Source organism: Mauremys reevesii, linkage group 10, assembly GCF_016161935.1.
Source record: "Mauremys reevesii isolate NIE-2019 linkage group 10, ASM1616193v1, whole genome shotgun sequence".
NCBI lineage: Eukaryota > Metazoa > Chordata > Testudines > Geoemydidae > Mauremys > Mauremys reevesii.
Window position 1 is genome coordinate 70,143,147 of NC_052632.1, and position 19,708 is coordinate 70,162,854.

Sequence of the window (19,708 nt, forward strand, 5' to 3'; positions counted from 1 at the left end):
GAAGACATCATTTAGTTTCTCTGCAATGTCCTTATTTTCCTTAATTGTTCCCTTTTCCCTCTCATAGTCCAGGACCCACCAGTTCTCTTGCAGGTGTCCTCCTCCTGATATACTGAGAATTTCTTGTTGCTTTAACATATCTGGCTAATTGCTCTTCAAATCCCTTCTTTACCCTTCCTGATTTCCATTGTGTATTTCCCCTGATGTATTGTTTACTGCTTTCTGAGTTCATTAGGATTGGATTTTGAGTAGCTGAATGATATCTATATTAACATCATATTTTTTTCCCCAAAATCTTCCTTACTAAAGCTTAGGGTCATTGTGCTAGTTTTTGGTACGATTCCTTCTCAAGAATGTTGAACTTGAATATATTTGGATGACTTAATGGTTCACTTACAGCAGTGTTTTCAATTAACACCTCTGTATGTTACTTAGGCTATTACAACTTATAAAATGTCTTTTTCTTCTAAATAATCTTACTTAGATTAATAGGCCATAGTTTCCTCTTTTTCACCTGTGTCTTTTGGTGAGTGTATTTTTTTCTTTTCTTTCGGTTTTTGTTTTAAGGTGCCATGCTTTCAAGTGTCCTGTTATTTTACTGCCTAGAAGGTTTGTAGCCAAATTGAAAAAATGAGTTCAGGTACATTTCTTGCAGTGATGGCTATATGTCACAGGTGGGTGAAATTATTCCTGTGTATAGAAGTCCTGGCCACATTTCTACTATATCATTATTTATCTGTGGGAAATGGGTTTACATCAGCACTCTGAAGCTGTGGTCTGTGGAACAGTGGTGGTCTGCAAGAGCTGGGTGGTCACATGGTGCTGGATTATCTTTGCAAGTGCTATGTTGAATTCAAGGGAGATAAAAATACAGTAAATACTTTCCTAATGTTGCTCTTCCATAGAAGTAATTTGCTGTTGTTGCAACAGAAATATTGTTTTTGATCACAAATAGGAGAGAAGGCATTCTGCATGATCAGGAATGTGAAATAAGTGGGATAATTGTGTGATCACAAATGGAAGGGGAGGTGACTCCACAGAATGATCTTTTTATTGGATGGGGTTCCACTCTATTCAGTGTGTCTGTGAACTCCTACTTTAAATTAGTGCTGTGCAATTTTCAAATCCAGCTAATCTGTTACCCATTCTAATTGAACCTTTTGTGGGTAACAGTTTATTATATTTGACTCTGTTTGCTGATTTGTTCCATGGGTACCCTGAACTGGATTTGAAAACTGTTTCATTTGATGCAGTTACATGGTGTTATTGTGTATATCTTTTTAAAACCAGTTTAGCTTTGATCTCATGTGAACAGGGCTCTATATCTGTAAAGTTTATAAAACACTTTTGGGTTTTGTGTGAAAAGCACCATAGTATGCGACTTTGAAGTATGAAATCATAGCTGGGGCTTGATACACATTGTCTGTAGTGGATCTCGAAAGACCGTTCTTCTTGGGAGGTATAAAACTTTATGATTAACTCTAAAATATAAACTGAAATTCAAAGCTGATTTAATTGAAGTCATTAATAGTTGTCTACGAAAAATATATTTAATATTTATAGTGAATGTATAAATGCATTTTTGTAATCGTGTTTTATGTGGAGAAGGCAAACTAATACAGCTGTCTTAAATTAGTCAGCAGAGGCTAAAGCAGTACAGAGAGAGACAAAGTCTAGAGTGGGAGGCAGGGGTATTTGAGTGGTCTGTTTGATCCACTTCTTCCAGACACTGTTGTTGTCCCAGACAAATCTCCTCTTCCTGTCTATCTGCCTCTTAATTGTTTATCACCTCTTTTCTGCTACAAAGGAAAATGAAATTGAGTCCTGGTTTGCAGGGTATTTAAGATGTCTGTTTCTGTGGATGGTAATTTGAGGAGTTGGATGTGCAGAAAAGAGGTATAATTAGATCTAAGAAACCTGATTAACTTCATGAAGACAAGGGTAGGGTTGATGAGATGTCTTTATATTTCAGTTAAAATAGATACATTAAGACCTGTTCTGGAGATTAAAACTAATATCCCCTAGCCATTGTCCATATGCTTTCAAAATTGTCTGATGATGAATCTACTGTACTTGTTATGTACCTGTAATGAAAAAAACCAAGACCGCACATAACTGCATTCAGCCTTCTATAAGATACTATACATATATTGAAATAATGTTCTTTATAATAAGCTACTTTATCAGATCTAGAAGGCCTATATCCTGAATTGATGGCCTTTCTGCATAATTTTTCTGCTAAAAGGAAGTTTTCACCTATTCTAGCTTCTGTAAGAAAGTGAACTTGTTAATCTTGTGTTACCATACACACTATAACGAGAGTGATCTGTTAAGATGAGTTATTACCAGCGGGAGAGAAAAAAACTTTTTGTAGCCATAATCAAAATGTCCCATTTCCAGCAGTTGACAAGAATGTGTGAAGAGCAGTAAGGGGGAAAATAAACATGGGAAATCGTTTTACTTTGTGTAATGACCCATCCACTCCCAGTCTTTATTCAAGCCTAATTTAATGGTGTTCAGTTTGCAAATTAATTCCAATTCAGCAGTCTCTCGTTGGAGTCCGTTTTTGAAGTTTTTTTGTTGTAACATTGCAACTTTTAGGTCTGTAATCGAGTGACACTTCAATCTCCCTGGTCACTTGATTACAGACCTAAAAGCTTTTCTTTCCTGCTGGTAATAGCTCACCTTAAGAGATCACTCTCATTATAGTGTGTATGGTAACACCCATTGTTTCATGTTCTCTGTGTGTGTGTGTGTGTGTGTATATGTATATGTATATGTATATATATATATATATATATATATATGTGTATATATATATATATTTTTTCCTACTGTATTTTCCACTGCATGCATCCGATGAAGTGGATTTTAGCCCACAAAAGCTTATGCTCAAATAAATTTGTTAGTCTCTAAGGTGCCACAAGTACTCCTTTTCTTTTTGCTGATACAGACTAACGCGGCTGCTACTCTGAAATCTATTTCATGTGTTTCTGTTCAAACTTAAAAAATTATCCTATCCCAGATGTGTGTGTATGTGTGTGTGAGAGAGAATGGAGTTTATAGGGACTTTGGTTCTTTAGCTATAAGAGATTTAAAAACTTTTTTTTTAAAAAGGGCTCATTTTAAAATCTTTCCTTTGCCAAACTTAGTCTTTTGACCAAAGAAGTATAGAAAATTCGATCATCCTCTGAAGAGTTATGGTGTTACATTTTAAAGACAAAATTAAATTATTTAAGTATGGTAGTGATTTTTAATCCTGATTTAAGTGGAAAAAAATCAACACTGCTTTAACAACTCCACAGTTATGACACCTCTGGAACGCATCCTTTAGAACTCCTATAGGATTTTCTGTGCTTGACAGATTTATGACTTTCAGTGGTGGTTTATGTTTTTTTAAAGCTGTGTATCCTGATGAATCTTATTTGTTCCTCAATTTGGAATAATCTCCTAATTGTCATAGTGCTCTTTTCAGACATGTACCAAACTTATTCTTGGAAGCAAAAAGTTAATTTTATTTGCCTACCTTTACTCCTCTTTGGAGCATCTTTTTGTCTAGCTAAGTAGTCAACACGTCCAACTATCAAGCAAAGTTCAGGGGGATCATTATGTCTGAGAAGGCACAGCTACTGCTACTACAAGATAAAACTGAAATATTTTATTTGCAATGAAATCATGTGTCTTTCTCTGTGATTTGAAAAGAGAGTCATAAACATCAGTGTTCTATCATGACACTGAAAGTAGTTTTTCCAATGGCAAAACTTCAAGAGAGTGAATGGTCTTCCTGGCTTTAAAAAAAAGCTTCAAGACTGAATGGCAATAGGTTTGCCCTCCTAAAGTAGATTGCTGTCAGCAAACTAATCCTTCTTACCAGGCAAAAACAAACTAAATCAACCAACTACAAGAATATTTTCATGTTTTCACTAATGGCTTGGACAGTGGAAGGTAAAATTAGAAGTAGTACAGTATTTTTTCTTCCTCTCTCTTCCCACCTTTTCAAGGATGATGGATGTCCTCCAAGTCTGGAGGAGAACAACAATAAATAATATCCATTTACAGAAATGGAAAAGTTTTTTGCTTTTATCTCTAAAAATAACAAATTGAATCTCAGGACGTGTTGGCAAAGATTTTAATAATTTAGTGAACTCTTCCACATATGGATAGAATTCAGGACCTCATAGTTGCATGGAGCTGCCATTGCTACTTTCTCCCAACATTTTGTTATAAATTTTGTGAAAGCAATGGAAAAATTAAGACATTTTGTTAGAGAAATATTGTCTTGCAGAAATATCTGTCTGGAACTTGAGTATCCTTATAAGAGCTAACACAGCACCCCTTTTATTCCCTAATACTTCTATAATGTTAATGCAGTTTTTGAAAATGTCCTTTCCTCATTTCTTTGCAGAAAGCCTTCTGGATTTTCCTAGAAACTGTATATTAAGGAGTCTGTATCTCATGAGAATGTTTAGGAAGTACAAAGGCTAAAAAGGCCGCTGAGAATCGACAAGCCAAGACCTTCCTGTCTCTTGACCCTCTCTATAGGGTTACTCTCTCTTGTTTCCTCAGCCCATCTCTGAATGAGCTTGATTGAAAGCTCATTAAATGAAATGGAAAGACTCTCATTGACTTCACTGGGCTTTGGATCAAGCACCGTGATGGGATCCTCTCTTTCAATAGTTTAGTTCAAGCAGGGACAGAAATTAATTACCATTTTAATGCCAAATTTTCCCGTAAATTCTCAAAATGGAATTATCTCAAATCATAATTTCTACTGCAAGTAATGACTTGATGCATTCAGTCATGGTATTGCAAATTATAACAGATGCTTTATCTTGTAGTATGATGATAAGTAAATTGTATTGTCTCTGTATCTCTCTTTGTGATCTCACAGATTATGCCCTCTGCCCGATATTAATGCAGTAACATGGACTGACATGAATGTTGTTAAATGCTAAGTCCCCTTTCAGTTTGCTTCCCATGGCCAATATGGAATAGTTACTCAATTAAATATCTTCCTATATTTTAAGGAATTTAAGTTGCCACCTGCTGTCTCCAACCTTAGGAATTCCATCTTCTGATCTGTAAATTAATTCTAGAAATTACCTACCTGACTGAAAAGACATCTAGTTTTGTTACCTGAAAGATAAATGATTTCTGTAATTTAATCTACAGATTTTTTTTAATGTGGCAAATGGTATGGATATGTATATCTCTGTGTATTCATCCCAAAATATCCTGGACAGTGTTCAAATAAATGTTTGTGAAAGGAAACATAATTCTTCTTCCTCTTAAATTTCTTTTCCTAGGGGATCCAGTTTCTTATAGAAAATGACCTGCTGCAGAACACTCCAGAAGACATTGCACAGTTCCTCTATAAAGGGGAAGGACTAAATAAAACTGTTATTGGAGATTACCTTGGTGAGAGGTAAACTAAAACAAATTTCTTTTGTTATACAGTATGTTTAAATACGTGGAGAGTAGGGCTGTCGGTTAATCGCAGTTAACTTACACGAACTAAAAAAATGAATCAAGATTAATCACACTGTTAAACAATAGAATACCAATTGAAATTTATTAAATATTTTAGATGTTTTTCTGCATTTTTCAAATATATTGATTTCTATTGCAACACTGAATACAAAATGTACAGTGCTCAATAATAATATTTTTATTACAAATATTTTCACTGTAAAAATGATAAAAGAAATAGTATTTTTCAATTCACCTCATACAAGTACTGTAGTGCAAGCTCTTTATCATGAAAGTGTAACTTAAAAATGTAGATTTTTGTTGTTGTTATATAACTGCGCTCAAAAACAAAATGATATAAAACTTTAAAGCCTACAAGTCCACTCAGTCCTACTTCTTCTTCAGCCAATCGATAAGACAAACAAGTTTGTTTACATTTACGGGAGATACTGCTGCCTGCTTCTTATTTACGTCACCTGAAAGTGAGAACAGGCGTTTGCATGGCACCTTTGTAGCCTGCGTTGCAAGGTATTTATGTGCCAGCTATGCTAAACATTTGTATGCCCCTTCATGTTTTGGCCACCATTCCAGAGGACATGCTTCTATGCTGATGATGGTCTTTAAAAAAATAATTAATTAATTACATTTGTGGCTGAACTCCTTGGGGGAGAATTTTATATCTCCTGCTCTGTTTTACCCACATTCTGCCATATATTTCATGTTATAGCAGTCTCGGAAGATGACCCAGCATATGTTTGTTTTAAGAACACTTTCACAAAGGTTTGACAAAATGCAAAGAAGGTACCAATGTGAGATTTCTAAAAATAGCTACAGCACCTGACCCGACGTTTAAGAATCTGAAGCGCCGTCCAAAATCTGAGAGGGATGAGGTATGGAGCATGTTTTCAGAAGTCTTAAAGAGCAACACTCTGATGTGAAAACTACAGAACCCGAACCACCAAAAAAGAAAATTAACCTTCTGCTGGTGGCATCTGACTCAGATGATTAAAATGAACATGCAACGGTCCACCCTGCTTTGGATCATTATCGAACAGAATCTGTCATCAGCATTGACTTATGTCCTTTGGAATGGTGGTTGAAGCATGAAGGGACATATGAATCTTTAGCGCATCTGGCACGTAAATATCTTGCGACGCCAGCTATAACAATGCCATTTGAACACCTGTTCTCGCTTTCAGGTGACATTGTAAACAAGAAGCGGGCAACATTTTCTCCTGCAAATTGTAACCAAACTTGTTTGTCTGAGTGATTGGCTGAACAAGAAGTGGGACTGAGTGGACTTGTAGGCTCTAAAGTTTTACATTGTTTTATGTTTGAATGCAGGTTTTTTTGTACATAATTCTACATTTGTTAGTTCAACTTTCATGATAAAGAGATTGCACTACAGTACTTGTATTAGGTGAGTTGAAAAATACTATTTCTTTTGTTATCTACAGTGCAAATATTTGTAATAAAAATAAATATGAAGTGATCACTGTACACTTTGTATTCTGTGTTGTAATTGAAATAAATATATTTGAAAATATAGAAAATATTGAAAAATATTTAAATAGTATTCTGTTATTGTTTAACTGTACGATTAATCGTGATTTAATTTTTTAATCACTTGACCGCTCTAGTGGAGAGTTACACTTTTTATCAGTGTCTCTCTTACCTTCACTGGCTGCATGAGCTACATTCTACCCTGAGGAATATAAAAGTTATATTGGGAAGTAAAAGCACTATGCTGTAAGAAGCTTTTTTTAAAATGGATGAATTATGAAAATGTCTCACATTGCTTACACAATTAGTTACTCGGAAAAATAAAAGTTTTTCTAGATTTGTTTATTGTGCAAGATTTAATGTCATAAACTTCTGGAAGGTTTCAGAATCGTATTTCAACAATCTTGTAGTAGTTCTTAAGGGTCTGCCCAGACAAAGAATGTTTCATGATGTAGTAACTAGATGATGAGAAAATTGCTCATCATTCAAAAGGTTGGTGCCTAGACTAATGATAGTCATCTGTTTGTATTTAATGTTGTCTTCTTCCCTGCACGTACATATCCTATTAACGTTAATGGGTATTAAGTAGGCACCTAAAGGGGAGAATGCAGCTTAGCTTTTATCATGTACAGCATAATCAATATGCAGATTACTTCAGTTGTAATGCAGTGCAGAAAATATTTATTTAAAAAAAAATTCAGCTGCAAAATTGTATCACTGGTAAAACCTGTAAACGAATTTCTTTCTTCATTTAAAAGACTACAGACATAACTCTTGCCTATATTTTTTATCAAAATCAGATGCCAGTTACAGATTTAATAGCCTAGTCACTTGGGTCCTACTCTTGTAAACTGATCTTCTCTGCCATAACACCCTTAAGGCCACATGGAATCTATTTACAGGATTGGGGTCTTAGCTTGCAGTTCGCTATAGGCCCTTAGAGTTAAGTAGGCATAATGAAAGTTTATATTGTAACATGGTGCACAGTATGTAGGAATTTCAACTTTTTGCAGAAACACAAGAACTAGACCTCTGAGAAACATTCCAAACATCATTTTGAATATTTCAACTACAAGTAATGAAAATGTCGATATTTTTTTTATAGATCGCTATACCTCCACTGTGCATCATTAACTTAATCTCCATAATTACACTAGAGTTTGTGTAAAGTAATCCATGTTTCTTCTCTTTTTCACTCTGGCATCTGATCTTGAAATAATATTTTTTCCTCTCAGGGCCTGATCCTCAAACCCTTAGTTGTGCAACTAGTCCTTGTTCACATCAGTAGTGCCACCGAAGTCACTGTGATTATTTTCATGAGCTGGTGTTTGCAGGATCGTAGCAAACTAGCTCAATTTACAATTCAAAATATTATTTCCCACCTCTTCCCATCCCAAACCTGCCAACACTGCAGTCTTCATCTAGGATCTGAAAAAATCAAGCTGCGCTGTTTGTCTCTTCCTAACTAATCCCTAAAATTTCCATGGTTTCAGTTGTGAGAGTATACTGTGTCTAGACAACTCAGTTTCCATCTTCTTGAATTCTGAACAGTTAACTGCTGACTAATATAGTAACCAACATTAAATGTCAAATTACGACTCAGAAATTAGTGTCAATCTATAGAGTGGCAATTAAAACATTAGAAGAACTGAAAATATGACTGCAATGATATGTGGCTAATATTTGGCCAGAAAACCATGGAAAATATCCAGCATGAAGTCAGAAATGTGGATATTAAAAAAGCTAATTTTTATGCAACATTTCTGCTTGCTGTGTACATCTAACTTTATTAATGTAATCAAATTTTTACTTCTCTTAGCAGTGTTGTGCCAGTTCAACTATGCAAAAGTGAAGTGAATTCTATTCTGTCCCTTGAACCATGCTAAAACTGTTGTGTGTTACTATTACTGGTGAGGTAGGAGCTAAACAACACCACACCTTGATTTTCCCTCTCCCTCCACTCCCAAAGTCCTAGATATAGACTGCACTACTGTCAGGTTTGGTGTTGAAATTAAATTGCATGTGGACCCAGGTTGTTCTTGTATTAAATTTCTGTTTGCATTTCAAAAATTGCATACTATATTGCCTACTTTAAACTCATTCTAACTTTGGTTTTGTTTAGAAGTTTAAGGGACATACAGGGGGAAATGAAATTCAATACCTATTAGGTTTTTTGAGTGACCTTGGTAAAGAAGCATTCAGTGTAGGGATTTTTCAGAATGGACTAAGGATACTATACGTGTTAAGTGGTATTTTATTATTCCTTTTTAGGTCTGTACTTAGGGAGCAGGCCTTATTGGTAGCTGTTGATTTAACAGTTTGACAGTGATGGTTCTGCCCTATAGGAAAAGGGGATGGGGGGAGGGAAACCTGACTATTTCCCCCTCTAGTGTGCTGTTGCTAAAGAAAGCATAGTAATGTTTTGTTGTTCTTCGAGTGCTTGCTCATGTCCATTCCACGCTAGGTGTGGATGCGCTGCTTGCACTGTTGATAGAGATTTTTCCCTTAGTGGTATCCGTTGGGCCGGCTCGGGCACCCTCAGGAGCCACATGCTTGTGCGCTGGTATAAGGGGCACTTCCGGCCCTGTACCCTCTCAGTTCCTTCTTACTGCCCATGACGGTTGCTGGAATGACCCTTCTTGCTTTGGAAATGCTTCTTCCTAGTGGTTTTTGAACTTTTTTCGACATTCATAGTTATCATAGTGTAGTGTGTGTGTGTGTGTGTGTGTGGTTATTTCCTATAGTGAGGGACTTCTTTGCCCCAGTGGCCGGGCATGCCCCGGTCCCTGGGCTTCAAGCCTTGTGCCGCCTGTGGCAAGCCTATGCCCGAGAGTGACTTGCACTCCAGGTGCTTAAAGTTCTTGGGAGAAACTCACATGAAGGACAAAAGCCAAGTCTGTTGGGACTTCAGACCCTGCACCAAAAAAGACGGGGACATCAGACTGAAGGCTGTCCCCATGGAAGCTGCTCTCAGACCTATCTCAGAGCCGAGCTTCTCCGATTCGGTGCTGAGTACTTTGGTGTTGGTCGAAGTTCTCCCACCGCAATGAGCTCTTCCTGGCGCTGTTCTCCATCTCCGGTTTTGAGGAAGAAGCATAAGCAGCAGTGGACCGAGAGAGCAGGAGAGAGAGAAGCAAGGAGAAGGCAGTTGAGTGAGACCCAGGCCTGGCTACTCTTCTGCCCCTGGACCCATGTTGGCACCGTCAACTCCGCTGAGAGTGTTAAGCCTGGTGCAGGGCTCTCCACTGAGACCAGGAGGCCACTACGGTGCCTGTGGACTGACAGTATCATTGACTCCAGAGGCTTTTCAGGTAGCTAGGGACCTTCTCTCTTTCTCTCTCGGTTCCACCAAGGCCAATGGGACACCTACCAGCTCTGGCATCCGGAAGCAGGAGGGAACAGGGTGTGTCGGGATCCAGCATCCCGATCTCCAGGACACCACCAGTCCCTGGAGCCCTGTCACTGTATGGAGGTGGAAGCAGGTACCGCTCCCTCGTGGTTGCCAAGAGAAGAATCCTCCTCGGAGTCCGAAAGGGAACCTTATGTACTGCCAAAAGCCCACCATCAATACCAGCCTATGCTCCACCGAGCTTCAGTACCAGTCCTCTGGCAGGCACCTGGCCAGTGAGTTACTGGCTGAAGCAGTGGCCTTAATGGAACCCCTGGGGTCCTCCCCCGCCCCTCTGTACCAGATCCTTCCTACCACTGCTCCTACTCAGTGGTCTCTGAAGGATGGGCTACTGCTCCTTCCTGCTCAACTCCGGTACTGACCCTGTTGCCTCCATTGGCATAGTCCAGGGAGACGAACAGTAAGGAGCCCTTCCACCGGTGCAAGCCCCCTCCTCCTCCTCCTCCCCAGACGAGGCTGGTGCGGGTCCCAGTAGCCTGCTTCCTCAGAATGATTTCAGGGCCCATCAAGACATTCTAAAGAAGGTTGCTACAAATGTTGGCCTGGAAATTGAGGAGCTCAAAGAGACATTGCACAGCCTTATTGATATCCTGGCCAGCAGCTCCATCCAAGGTGGCCTTGCCCATCAGTGAGGCAGTGAAGGGACCAGTCAAGGCCCAGTGGCAAACTCCTTCTTCTCTGGCCCCCCACTTCAAAAAGGGCAGAGAAGAAGTATTAAGTGCCAGCAAATGGGTTCGAATACCTGTACTCGCAGCCCCCAAGATGGTGGTGTCTGCAGTGAACGAAAGGGACAGGCAGGGACAGTCAAGTGCTGCCTCAAAACAGAAAGATGCCGAGAGACTGGACTTTTTCAAAAGACAGGTTTATTCCACTGGTAGCCTCCCGCTGCGTATCTCCAACCAGCAGGCATTGCTGGGGAGATAGGATTTTATCTATGGGACTCCCTGAATAAATGCAAAGATTCCCTGCCCCAAGAGTCCAGCACCTCTCTCCAGGTGGCTCTGGACGCTGCCAACTCAGCGGCCCAGACAGTGGCCTCTGCGGTCACCATGAGGTGCTGTTCCTGGCTTCAGTCCTCCAGCCTACCCCACAAGGTCCAAGAGTCCATCCAGGACCTTCCCTTCAAAGGCTCCTCTCTTTTCTCAGAGCAGACAGACATGAGACTTCATGGACTAAAGGACTCAAGGGCCACTGTATGATTCTTAGGCCTGTACACTCTGTCTGCTTCCAGAAAGGATTTTAGGCCCCAGCAGTCTCCTTCGTTCTTGGTGCCTCCAAGAAAAGAGAGGGGTTATAGATGGTGCCAACCACTTCCGCCCAACTCAGCCTCCCAGTGGGGGTCTCAGAGATACTCTGGTGGACTCAAGCAGACCTTTTGAAAGTGCACCCGAGGGCGCTGTACCCATCACCATTTCAAATCTGCCTCCCCTTTTATTTTCGGACTGTCTGTCTCTTCAGTCTGGCATGGTCATTCATAACATCAGACTGTTGGGTCCTGAACAAAGTGACAGCTGGTTATACCCTGCAGTTTCTACTTACCCCTCTCCCATTTCCCCTCCCCCTCCTTTTTCAGGACCCCTTATCATGAGCAACTCCTCGTCCAGGAAGTGCAATCCTTCCTACTGATAGGGGCCATGGAGGAAGTTCTTCAAGACTTGAGATGGAAAGGGTTCCATTTCCAGTACTTCCTAAGCCCAAAGGGCGCTTCCAGCCTATCTTGGACCTGCATCATCTCAATAGATATCTTAATGAACTGAGGTTCCACATGGTCTCCCTTGCCTCCATCATTTCCTCCTGAGACCCAAGAGACTGGTACACTGCACTTGACTTAAAGGAGACATATTTTCACATTTCTATCTTCTGTGGCCACAGAAGATTTCTCAGGTTTATAGAGGGTCAGCCAATTCACCGCCTTCCCCTTTGGTCTATCGGCAGCCCCATGGGTATTAACCAAGTGAATGGCAGTTGTAGCAGCCTTAGTCAGGCAGCAAATTGTACAAGTCTACCTGTACTTTGATGACTGGCTGATCAAAGGTCGGTTACAGGCTCAGGTACAGAACAGTATTAGCACAGTCCAAGTCACCTTCAGGACACTTGGCCTGCTGATAAACAAGCAGAAGTCAACTCTTGTCCCGGTTCAGAGAATAGAATTTATCAGGGCAGTGCTTGACTCAAGCCAAGCCAAGTCAGAACCTGATATCCAAAGTCATGGCCCACCCAATCGCAGCAGCTCAGGGTGTACCTCAGGCTACTGGGTCACATGGTGGCTTGTACTTACGTGGTTCAATACGTGGCTCAGACCCCTCCAGATGTGACTAGCATCAGTTTATTCCCTGAGCAGACACCACGTGAACTCGGTGCTCACAGGCCCTCACCTCCCTGCACTGGTGGAAAGACCCCAGGTCGGCAACGATGGGAGTGCCCTTTGTTACCCCACAACCATTGGTATTAGTCTCAGATGTATCAGACCTAGGGTGGGGATCCCACCTCAACAACCTCAGAGCCTTTAGTCCCAGGAAGAACTCTCCCTGCACATAAACATCAGGGAGCTCAGGGCGGTTCGCTTAGCATGCCACCTGTTCCTTCCCCAGATCTCAGGCACGGTGGTACAAGTCCTGGCAGACAATACGGTGGCCATATTCTATAGCAGTAAGCAAGGAAGGGCTCCATCCTTGGCCCTGTTTCAGGAGACTGTCCACCTATGGGACTTGTGTGCGAGACACTCCACCTCGAGGCGTCGCACTCTCGGGAGGCCGGAATGTATTGGTGGATCACTTTAGCTGATCCTTCTCCTCTCACCACGAGTGGTCCCATCACCAAGAGATCACCAGATTCATCTTCCAAAAGTGGGGGGCCTCCCCAGGTGAACCTGCTCGCCACCAGGCAGAACAGAAAATGTCAGCAGTCTTGTCTGCTGCGTGGGCACAGCTTAGGCTCCCTCTTCGATGCCTCCCTGCTCTTGTGGGCCGGCCACCTACTGTACGCCTTTCCCCTGATTTCCTTCGTTCACAAGGTTCTTCTAAAAATCAAACTGGACAAGGCAAGAGTTACCCTGATAGCACCAGTGTGGCTGCGCCAGTATTGGTTCAGAATGCTCCTGGACTGCTCAGTGGCCGCTCCACTTTCTCTCCCACTCCGTCTGCATCTGATTTCACAAGACCACAGCTGGTTACTTCATCTGAACCTCGCCTCCCTGCATCTAACTGCTGCATGGCTGAACCCTGAAGAACATCCCTGCTCGGAACAGGTTTGGCAGGTCTTGCTAGGTTGTAGAAAGCCTTCCGCCAAGGCTACCTACTTAGGCAAGTGGAAATGTTTTGCTTTTTGGGCTTCCGAATACGATCTCTTTCCATCTCGATCTTCCCTTCAGTCTGTCTTGGACTATTTGCTCCACTTAAAACAGCAGGCCCTGGCCCTTTCATCTGTTAAGGTTCACAAAATAACGGTCTGGTTTCTCAAGGGCTTGGAAAGACTGGATCCTCAAGTCTGCAAACCAACCCTTTCCCCCCTCTCCCCCACATGGCACTTAAACCTGGTCCTGTCAAAGCTCATGCGGCCTCCCCTGTCATGCCGTTAGTAGCCCTGCTGCTTCTATTCAGGCTTGCTGCAAGCAAGTGAATATCCCGCCTCTGGCCATCGTAACCGTTCGTTCCATGAGAGTCCAAGTTTCGTCAACAGCATTCCTCACGCTGGTCTCAATCCAGGACAACTGCAGAGCTGTGACCTAATCTTCGGTGCATACCTTTGTGTCCCACTATGCCATCATCCAGGAGGCCCTAGACAGCGCCAGTTTCAGAAGAGCAGTGTAGCAATCAGCATGTCCGTAAACTCCGAGCCCACCTCCTGGGGTACTGATTGTGAGTCACCTAGCATGGAATGATGGAATGAACATGAGCAAGCACTCGCAGAAGAAAAAACTGTTACTAACCTTCTGTAACTGTTGTTGTTTGAGATGTGTTGCTCATGTCCATTCCATGACCACCCTCCTACCCCTCGGTCAGAGTCAATGGCAAGTAGGAACTGAGATGATGCAGGGCCAGTGGAGCCCCTTATACCGGCATATAAGCATGTGGCTCCAGAGAGTGTTAGAGCCAGCCCAATGGGGAAAATCACAAAGGGGAAAATCTCTGGCAATGCTGCATGCGGCATGCACACACCTAGCATGGAAGGGACATGAGCAATGCATCTCGAAGAACAAGAGTTATGGAAGGTTAGTAACCATAGGTGCCGAATTCATGGGTGCTCGGTGCTTAGCACCCACTAGCAGCCAGCTCCCCCGTCCCGCCCGACGGGATCACCTGTTCCGCGACGTGCAGGAGCGGGAGGGGGAGGAGTAGGAACTGGGCACGCTTGGGGGAGGGAGCAGAACTGGATGGGAAGAGGCGGGGTGGGGGCGGGAAGAGGTGGGGTGTGGCCTTGGGGGTAGGGGTGGGGTGGAGGCCTGGCCTGGGACGGAGCAGGTGTGGGGCAGAGCAGGGGTTGAGCACTCCCAGGGAAAGGAGGAAGCAGGCGCCTGTGTTAGTAACTGTTGTTTCTCTAGGAATATTTCTGTAAGAAGTTACAAAATAGCATTTTCAGCAAAGGATTATAGCTCAACATATAAAAGATACCATGAAACTCTCTAGTCTTTCCATTCATTTATCCAGACTGCTTGAGGTTCCCATTTCAAGAGAGGTGCAACAATAACTGTTGAGCAAAGAGAATGAGTCATTTTGAAGATCATTTAGATAAAGAGTTAAAATCAATGTAGAGTGACAGGCTCTTGCCAGCTCCTGTTTTTAATGGCAGCAGCAGCACTTACTAATCCTACTAGGTTAAATTTCATTTTAGCAAAACTGGGAGAAGAATCTTGCGCTTAAAATATCCCAAAGCTAAATATGTGTTGGGAATATTAATGGTGGCTTCATTTGATTAATGATGGCTTCTATTTGCCTGGTCAATTTCTTTCTTTCTTTTCTTTCTTTCTTTCTTTTGCATAATAGGAAGCAGTTCTTGAAGCAGTTCTTTAAGTTTATGGTTTGGTGTAGTAATTCTCTATTGTCATTTTGGTTTTTTTTCTCAGAGATGAATTTAATATTAAAGTTCTTCAGGCTTTTGTTGAACTCCATGAGTTTGCTGATCTCAATCTTGTACAAGCCTTAAGGTGAGTGCATTATAATTGTCTATCAAAATTCATATTTAATTAAATCTAAGTATATAGATGATGATGATTCACTAAAGCAGCTGATCTTTGACTTGACTGTATCTTGTTAGTAAACAAATCTTCGTTTCCCTCTTTTTTGCTTGTTTGCATATACATTACCTTTGAACTCTTAATACTTGAAATTAATGATTTCACACAAATGCAAAGGGCCAAAGACCAGTTGCAGATGAACATAAGAACGGCCACACTGGGTCAGACCAAAGGGTCCATCTAGCCCAGTATCCTGTCTTCTGACAGTGGTTAATGCCAGGTGCCCCAGAGGGAATGAACAGAACAGGTAAACATCAAGTGATCCATCCCCTGTTGCCCATTCCCAGCTTCTGGCAAACAGAGGCTAGGGACACCATCCTTACCCATCCTGGCTAATAGCCGTTGATGGACCTATCCTCCATGAAATGATGCTTGATGTGCCTGCCAAATAGCTCACATGTGCAAATTTTCTGAGATAAGCAAAAAAGTCCCTGACTCTGAATTGGCGATTTAGATTCCATTGTAAAGAGAATATTGTCAAAGCAAAGTATTGCTTCTACTTTTCCCCATTGCTTCCTTCCCACCACCTCAGAATTAAATTCTTAACATATTTATTCTTGTTAAGTAAATAATAGACTCCTTATTTTTCACAGGTTGGCAGCAGATAGGTTAAAATATGTAGTGCTTGAATTTGGTTATTAAGCTGATGTAAATCCAGATTATTCCAATGAATTGCCAGGGTTTAGAGAGTGCTGTCAAACTTGTAGCCGGAAGGGGCTCCCACCCCAAAACAGACAGGTTAAAATGTTGATATGGTCTTTCCTACACATGCTAAATTTTCATGTGGTGTGTCATAAGAGCAGCTTTATGTTGACTAAGGCTTGTAGTGGTGATAACTTGAGCTGCCCGAGGAATCAGGATGTTTCCTCTGATGCCATGGTTCTGTCTGAAATATACAATACTTCCATCTCCTTCTGCCTCTTAATAGCAAACCTCAATCCACTCTTCCAAAGGCTGCTGCTATTAATTATTTTATTATAGTAGCTCCCAAAATCCTCAATCAGGATTGGGCCCCATTGTGTTGGCAGCTGTACAAACATAGTTTAAAAAAAACTACAGAATTTATAATCTGAAGACAAGATGCAACAGCTGGATGTAGCACACAGAATAAAACGTGGCAAAGGGGAAGGTACTGTAGAGAGGAACACCTGGTTAATAAATGGCCTAGCAATGTGAATGTGGGCATGGCTTTTTTTAAAAGATGCAAATGAATAAGAGATTTTAACTCTCCCTAGAAGTGCACCATTTGCAGTTATTTCCTACTGCTTTCCCCTACCATATCCAGCTGTTCAGGCTTGTGGGAAGGAGACAAGCTTTGTACTTAGGACCCGTCAAATAGTTTTTCAGGCGGACCCATCTTTGCTTGATCTAATTGCCAATGGAGAGACAGCAATGTAAATCCTGAGTCATTGAGAGCAGAAGTTTCCCAGAGAATGAAAATTTCAGTTTACATGCTATACAGGGAATGCAAAACATTTATGTTTTATCATATAGGACAGTGGGGAGTACAGTGACTTATCTATATATGCAGTATTATTTTCACTTGAGTTTTCACAAATCTTGAATTTTATAAGTGAAACTGAAAGGCTGTGGAAGATACTAAAATTGACCAATATTGATTTATTGCAGCAAAACTTGAGTTATGTTGTACCAAATCCGTAAAGTTATCAAACCAAACACAAACAAACAAACAACAAAACAACTGTAGTACAATATGGTTTAGGAAGCTGCTTGATTTCATGCATCCTTTACCTAAAATGTTCTCTCTTATTTTATATTAGTCTGGCAAGCTTTCACTTTCACTTGGTTTCTGTACCTAAAATATGCTGCAAGTGAATTTAGTACTAGAGCTGTGTGAAGAATTTAAAGATTTTGAAATTTAGCCTCATTCCAAATTGCAGTGAAAACCAAAAATTTCAAAATTCTCCAAAGGAAAATTCCTTTTAAAGAATTATTTCAGATTGTTCAAAATGCTTCATTCAGACAAATTGAAAGGTTGATTTTGATTTTGACTCTTTGACATTGTCAAGACTTCTTCCTGTTTTTTTGTTTTGTTTTTGTAAACAAAATTTGTGCAAAATGGGTTCGATTTCATGAAGCATTTTGACAAAACTGCATATTTCAACAAAATATGGCTCAGTCCAAGTTTCTCAGACCAGCTCTCTTTAGAACACATGGCAAGTGTTGGATTGCTGGTTCTGAGGTGAAATTCTTCATTTCATGCACTGAAGAGGTGCAGCATAGGTAGTGCTAGTTCACTCTCCATGCCCAGTCAACTCGGCATTCTCTCTGAGACTGCCAGTAAGGGGCCCATTTGTGTTGAGATATCTGTCCACCAGGAATGAGCTTTAGACCATTAAAATTAGCTTCATTTATGCTACCAATCAGTAATCTGATGCAACTTCTTTCAGTCACTGCTGATCTGGAGCGGTTTAGAGCTGGCAGCTTGGATATGAAAGGTTCTGTGACCCATTACAAATGTCCTAAGATACTCTGTTTTGCTTGCAAATATTCTTGGTCTTCACTTTCATGAATTGGGAAGCTTAATGTTTAACATGTCAACAGGGTATCCCTCCTGAAAGCAGATTCAGTCTCTGTATAGAAGTGTTGTAAAAATACCAGACAGTGGAAGTTTTTTTTAGACTGGCACTTTTTTGTACCTAATCCTTGGTTTCTTTTTTGACATCATTATATTATGGATGTGGATCTCGTATTTACTTCCTGTTTTAAGAACGTACAATTGCTTCAACTGGCCAGCTTCAAAGAAGTAGAGCCACAAACAAGAGGCTGTGCTGTCTGCCCTAACTTTGCCTTACAGTTGTAGCTTTGATGGTTGGACTTAAGAACACACATAATAATTCCTAAACTGATAATGCCAACAGGAAGTGTGAAAAACATTTTATGTGGTATGGCACTTGAGAACATCACTTTCCTATAAACTCTGTGTTAATGCCAATATTGCTGTTCTGCACTATTTTGGATCTTATTTTAATCACCATTTGTAATCTATAGTCCTTTTAATTGTAGATCAGTTCGTGCAATCATTTTGCTTAACATTTTATTGCAGCTTTATATCTTTGTCAGTTTGATTTATTTTTTTAAAGGGCAATCCAAGAAGAAGGCAAAACCTACTTTTATTTCATACTTGTAATAGGAACAGTTTATTTCCTGTATCTGAATTTAAATCCCATTGCAGTGATATTGAGAGGTCACATTTCCTTTTTAAGATCTGGCAATGGTAGCATAGTCTGTCCCTTATCCATCCCAGTCAAGAAGGGCTCTCGCTATCCCAAGCATTGACTCATTATGTCTGGTTGGTTCAAATGAAGATATCGGGTTTTAGTCCACCTTTTTTTGGTTCTGGGCCATTGTGTATAATACAGCCCTCTTTTCCTTTCAACAAAGTCCTGAGAAGAATATGCTCCTTTTAGCAGTGAGGAAGCACTGTGGTACAGCTAGTTAGAAAGCGTGGCCTCCTGTGTATTTCCTGCTTCTGACAACATGGAAAAGGAGAGAATTGCAAAATTTGTACCAGGATACGTGGTCTTCCCAGAATACGTTGTCTTACCTGTGAGCATGCAGTGCTCTTGGCTAAGTGCTGAGTTAAAATATTTTCTAATTGCTTATGAGTTGAATTTTGAGATTTGTTTTAAAATAACTTCTCATTTTATTTACAAATTACTAATTTCTGCTTAGAAGCTGATTATTGCCAATATATGTCTAATGTATAAATATTGGAATGGATCTTGTTTTACTGAAGTGTTTATACTTCCCTTTTATAGGCAATTCCTGTGGAGTTTCAGACTTCCGGGAGAGGCTCAGAAAATTGATCGTATGATGGAAGCTTTTGCTTCACGCTATTGCCTTTGTAACCCTGGAGTCTTTCAGTCTACAGGTTAGTCATGATACATTTTCTGTCAGAATCACCTTTAACACGTGATCTGACAAATGATGTAATAAACTGTCTTGAATTCAAAGAGAAGGCAGCAAACTTGGAAGTCCAGGATAAGACAATATGTGAAATGAAAAACAAGAATGTTCTGAGGTGTGGGCAAAAGAAAGAGCCTAATCCTGCACGACTTCTTATTTCGAAG

The 19,708-nt window shown here is 40.7% G+C and overlaps 1 protein-coding gene across 5 annotated transcripts in view; it reads left to right on the forward strand.

Moving 5' to 3' along the window:
* The window catches only part of CYTH3 (cytohesin 3), a 94,546-nt gene that overhangs the window by 42,875 nt on the left and 31,963 nt on the right, over positions 1-19,708 (forward strand). For all 5 annotated transcript variants that reach the window (XR_005585904.1, XR_005585905.1, XR_005585906.1 and 2 more), the window contains exons 5-7: positions 5,307-5,425; positions 15,444-15,524; positions 19,397-19,509. Coding sequence is in view for 2 of the 5 variants with exons in the window: in XM_039493467.1 (XP_039349401.1) it covers positions 5,307-5,425; positions 15,444-15,524; positions 19,397-19,509 (313 nt within the window). In the remaining 3 variants the exon portion in view is untranslated. The remainder of the gene's footprint in view (positions 1-5,306; positions 5,426-15,443; positions 15,525-19,396; positions 19,510-19,708) is intronic.